The following is a 6,000-nucleotide window of genomic DNA, read 5'->3' as shown; positions in this document are numbered from 1 at the left end:
ACATTCCCACCAGCAATATAGAAGCGTTCCTTTTTCTCCACATCCTCACCACCATTTGTTGTTGTTTGTCTTTTGGATGGTGGTGATCCTTACTGGTGTGAGGTGATATCTCATTGTGGTTTTAATTTGCATTTATCTGATGATTGGCAAAGTGGAGCATCTTTTCATGTGCCTGTTGGCCATCTGAATTTCTTCTTTGGAGAACTGTGTGTTCAGTTCCTCTGACCATTTTTTGATTGGATTATATAAGAACCTTATATAAGCCCTGCCTGAGCTCCTTGTTCTTGAGAGCGTACACCATGGGGTTGAGGGCAGGAGGAATGACATTGTGAAGTACATTGAACAGAACTGGGATGAGGGGAACTGTCTTTGCTTTTTGTTTGTTGAGGTGTATGAGCTCTTTATATATTTTGGATGTCAGCCCTTTATCAGATCTTTCATTTATGAATATATTCTCCCATACTCTAAGATGTGTTTTTGTTCTATTGGTGGTGTCCTTTGCTGTACAGAAGCTTTTCAGTTTGATGTAGTCCCACTTGTTCATTTTCGCTTTTCTTTCCGTTGCCCGGGAAGATATGTTCATGAAGAAGTCACCCATGTTTATGTCCAAGAGATTTTTGCCTATGTTTTTTTTCTAAGAGTTTTATGGTTTCATGGCTTACATTCAGACCTTTGATTCATTTCGAATTTACTTTTGTGTATGAGGTTAGCCAATGATCCAATTTCATTCTCTTATATGTAGCTGTCCAGTGTATTTCTTATGACTCATTATATTGCAACAAGCAAGATAAAAGTTTTATCACTTATTTCTCTCGAGTTTTTATTTTTTTTGAAGGATATACTAACAGAACAGCTGCAATGGCATCAATGTTCCTTAGTTCTCCGCCATTTACAATGATTGGATAATAAATGGAGAAATATATGAGGAAATTACAAAGGTGAAAACTTTGTCCAAGTTAGTTGCCCTTCATGTTGAGTTTAAGAACCTTATATAAGCCCTGCCTGAGCTCCTTGTTCTTGAGAGCGTACACCATGGGGTTGAGGGCAGGAGGAATGACATTGTGCAGTACATTGAACAGAACTGGGATGAGGGGAACTGTCTTTGCTGAACTATGGGTGATCGAAATAACGACAATGGTTGTGTAAAAGAATAGGATTAGGATGAGGTGGGAAGTGCAGGTACTTAGGGCCTTGGATGCAGCTTCCTACTGAGTTCAGCTTCAGAACAGATTTAAGTATCAAAGCATAGGATAAAATAATCACACCCAGGTCACTTTCCAAGAGGGTCCAGGCTAGAATTAGCTGGTAGAGGCTATTGATTGTCCTGTCATCACAGGATAGACTGGTTACTCCAAGATTAGAGCACAGACAGTGTTCAATTTGGTTCTGTGAGCAGTAGTGTCTTTGAGCAGCCAACATAGGCACTGGGATGGTAGCTAGGGTATTTCTGAGTGCCATGAACACAGTTGCTTTGACCACAAAAGATTCGGTAATTATTGACGGATAGCGTAGTGGTCGACAAATGGCTGCATATCTATCTATAGCCATGCAGACAAAGATACTTGACTCCATGCACACAAAAAAAGTGTATGACATACATCTGAGCAAAGCACTCTGGGAGAGAGATGGCCTTAGCATTGAACCATAAGATGGCCAGAATCTTGGGCATAATGGTGGTGGCCAGGCCCATGTCTACCACAGCCAGGACCCCCAGGAAATAGTACATAGGCTGGTGCAGTGCTGCTTCTTGATTGATGGTCATCAGTATAATGATGTTGGCAGCAAGAGCTAGGAGGTAGAGCAGAGCCAGGGGCAGGGAGAGCCAGTGCTGCCACTCGTGAATGCTGGGGAACCCCATCAGGAGGAACTCGGAGACCTGGACTTTCAATCCGTTGGAATATCTGAGATCCTGGAACATCTTCCTCTAAGAGGAAAAATACTCAAGTTCACTGTTCTTAATGATCTCCTTTAGTTTATTAGAGAAATCATCCAAGTTCACGTTTTGAAATTGGAGTTTCTTCATCTTCCTATTCTCATTTATCCACTATCACTGTTGGACATTTTTAACTAAATGGAAACTGTACTAACATATTTCATGTGTTACTTCAGTTAATCATCACAGAAACACCATTAGGCAGGTCACATTATTTTACTGTCTTATAATTGAGGAATATAAAAGTAAAATTTTAGAATCCTAGTCATTATCTTACATTTTGTAAGTCATGTCCACTGACAAAAGAAAAGAGATCTGTTATCAAGTCTGGCCTCTTAAGTTTGGTTTTGCTAAAGGCTCAGTTTCTGTAAAGCCTTAGTATATAAAATGAGAGCAGGTCTTTCTGTGTGGAGACACTCAGATAACAGATTATATTATAGGAAATTAAAAACAACTTCTTATTCAAGTTCAAGAGAATTTTTGAAGTGTTCTTATTTAATTTTAATTAAAATGTATGAGGCAAGCTACTGTAGACAATTTTTTGTGAGGAAACTGATGTCTAAAATTGGCAATAAGGTGTCCAAAGCCAAGTAACTATATGAGAGAGAAATATGTTTTAGGAATCTCAGTATTCTTTAAACCCAATTGACTATGGTTTTGAATAATTTCCTCTACGTGGATATACTAAATAAAGCAGAGAATTAAAAAATAATAATAATAATTTGAGATTATACTTTTGAAATTACACTATTCTATATTCAAGTAAATTCTTTATTTTAATCATTTAGTGATCTTTAATATAAAAACTGAAACTTGCTTTCATGATCTATTTTTACCAGATGTATGCTATTTATTATATTTCCTTCAATATTTGAAACAGGAAGGACTTAATATAAAGATAGATTAGTTGAAAAATATTGTGGTTCAAAATTATTATATCTATAGAGGAGCAGCATAGACTTAAGTCTTCATAGATATGATCATAAAACCTGATACATTATTCCATTTCCTTGTGACATAATGAAGGAAGGTAAATTAAAGAAGATATGTATAAATATATGTATTCCACTTTATATACTCTGTGTCATAACATATAAATTTCACTCATTTATTTTTATAACATTTTTTCTCATTTTCTTTAATTTGAATCTATTTCTCAAATGTCTTGCTGCCTTTGACTATAATTTCTTACTTAAGAAAAAGTCTTTAAAAGCTGATTTGAAATTCCAGCGGTGAGTTCCACCACTCAGTAGCATTCACTCTGAGTGATGTGTAGGGGCCTATTGCCTTCATTGTTTGCATCCTTACTTATCAGTGTTCATAGGTTTTTCTCACGGTGGCCAATCTTTCCAGAAAGAATCCACCAATCCACATCCTGGAGGAATACGTGATGAGTGCTGGTGTTCTTGGAGCTGAGTAGTAGGGCTCTGTGCCTCTCATACTTAAATGTGAATATTGCTTTCAAGTTTCTCATTTTTTATGATTCCTCATTGTTGTTCTTCATCATGCTTGACACGTTTGCATCTATACTACATATGAATGTGTCTTCCAAGAACAAACTTCCAGTCATCATAAGAGGGTAGTTAATGTTTAGGAAACTGGATGCATCAGAGATCATGTTGCTCCTTATTCCATTTTTCTACCTACAGCCCTGTTGTATCTTTACTTGTAATGAAGAATAAGAGATTAGACACTTGAAATTGTAAAGCAACACAAGGCAAACTAGTTAATAAGAGCACTCTTCAAAGACCCCTCTGGCATCATCAGAAACTATTAAGTCTCTTAGAGGAACAGATAGAAATGGCAACTAAGCAAAATTTTGAAGGAAATACAGAAACTCTTAAAAGAGGAAGAGACAAATGCTTTCAGACATGTGGCATGATTGGGATTCTGCCAGATCAGCTTTCTCTCCTGTTGTGGTTTGCTGAGTCCCACTCACACTACACTGGTATTTTTTGCCTAGTGATTCAGCAATCGCTGATCTATTTTGTGCCCTCCCACTGCCAAATCCAGCTTCAATCATCACCTTCTTCTGGAAGACTCAACTCCCTCTGAGAGCATAGAGAGCCACCCTTCAAATCTTAATATGATGTAATTGGGAAAGTGGCAGTCTTTTAGGTAAGGAACACATTTGTTGATGGATGAGTCTCTTTTTAAAAATTTTAATGCCATGGTAGTATAAAATCCTGTTAATATTCTTGTATCAACCACAATTTAACCATACACTTGTATTTGGACATTCTGTGTTTATATTTGTAGTTGCATGTTTACGAAGAACTCGTGCACATATCAGGTGTCAATAGATGTTTTGAAGTGAATATGCAGATTAATGTATAAATGAATCAAATTTCATAATTGACTTTAAGAATTATTACACTATAGTCTAATTATTATTTTTTGGAAAAGATAAAGGGATTATTAGATGAAATAGACCCACAATGTGCATATCATAAATCAACAAAGAGCCAAAATCTCTAAAAAATATCTTCACCTAATAAAAGAAATGAAAGAAAAGAATCCCCAAGAAAACAGAAAAGAGGGCAGCAGACAAAACAAGTATTGTAGATTGGGCAATCAAGTTCAAGTAATTAAAATATACTACATAGGATGATATTTTATGGTGATTTAAATAAAAATTATGCTGTAAATATATATATGTATGTATAAATTAAATATGTACTTAGAATATTAAAATATATGCAAAGCAAACCATATACAAAGTATGCACAAAGATTTTTTGGTTAGTCAAAACCACACTAACACAGTAAACATATACACCAAAACTAGTTAGACAGTATTAATGTCAGACAAAGTAAAAACTAAACCAGCAAATGTTGGATATGGATCACTACTGAGGTACAATACACGACATTCTTGACAAAGTGAATTAATGCTGATTGTGCCAAATTGTTCATGTCCACATTGGATATGGTTTTCCATAAGCAATGTAAGAGAAAGTTCTACAATTACCTTTTTCACTTAGTCTGTGGTAGAAAATTTTAAATGGGGAAATCGTATTAATCAATCAAAACTCATCAGCTAATCCTCAATTTCCTGTCTAGTAATACTGGTGCAAATTAGCGTAAATAATTACAAGAGTAACAAAAGTCTTGCAGTTGGCATTGTAGGCAGGAGAATACTAGAAGAAGGCAATGATAGAATCTGTTTTCTTACATAGCAAAATCATAATCAAGTTTCTTTTGGCTTGTAAATTTATATTTAATGTTCATATGTGTTAAATTCTTCACATCATGTGACATTATCATTTAGAAATAAACGGGTAATAACTCATATGTAACCGTGTATATATACTGAAACATAATTGATTATCCTAAAAATAAGACAGAAATTGTAAAGTTTTACTGATTTATATTTGACTAGTGTACACAAATTATCAAACATGTTGAAAAAGGAATCATTTCTCATTCCTTCTCGTTGTGGAACAGTCAATTGCTTTATGTGTCCATGGAACAGAAGAAGGTAGAAAAATTACAGAAATCGTAGATTCTCATATATTGAGAATAGAAAATGTATCTCTGAGATTACTTATGTTCTATTCTTATGAGGATTTTCCTATGAGAGATCTATCTTACTTTATCCCTCGAGTTTCTATGTGGCACTTGTAATGTTAATGAATACTAAAACTGGTTTTACTGTTGCATATAAAGTTTAGGTCCATCTTCAATACATTTGCCAAACTCTCAGCCAAAGAGCCAAGCTTATACCACATAATATAATATTAACAACATATAATATTAGACTGTTTCCAAAACAAACTTAAAATGATTTTGGTTCATCAAAACTTAATTTATGAAAGGAAAATAGACTTGTATAATGCTGTGGTGGGCGTGTATATTGAAGTACTAACATTAATGCATGTGTATCTCCCCTTATAGAGTATAAATTTTATATCCTCTGCTCTCTATTTGCATTCCCAGAGCCCACAGATAAGTGGTTTCCTCACTGGATTGTCCTCAATTTTATGACCTATGATCTTCTCTCAGTAAGACTCAGGGTTCCCCAAGTAGGCTTTACATCTAAAATGGAAGGAACACAGTCACAAATAG

General features: G+C 35.1%; 1 protein-coding gene across 1 annotated transcript; it reads right to left on the bottom strand.

The window, feature by feature from the left end:
• Nucleotides 1-956: 956 nt before the first annotated feature.
• LOC108407095 (olfactory receptor 56B2-like) lies at nucleotides 957-1,918 on the bottom strand. Its single transcript, XM_037000963.2, is given in 3 exon segments — nucleotides 957-1,205; nucleotides 1,207-1,584; nucleotides 1,586-1,918. Coding segments are annotated over 3 exon segments (960 nt in total).
• Between the last annotated feature and the right edge of the window lie 4,082 nt (nucleotides 1,919-6,000).

The sequence above is a fragment of the Manis javanica genome, chromosome 11, assembly GCF_040802235.1.
Source record: "Manis javanica isolate MJ-LG chromosome 11, MJ_LKY, whole genome shotgun sequence".
NCBI classification, from domain to species: Eukaryota; Metazoa; Chordata; class Mammalia; order Pholidota; family Manidae; genus Manis; species Manis javanica.
Note: the sequence above shows the minus strand (reverse complement) of the source record. Positions and strands in the feature narration are given on the sequence as shown.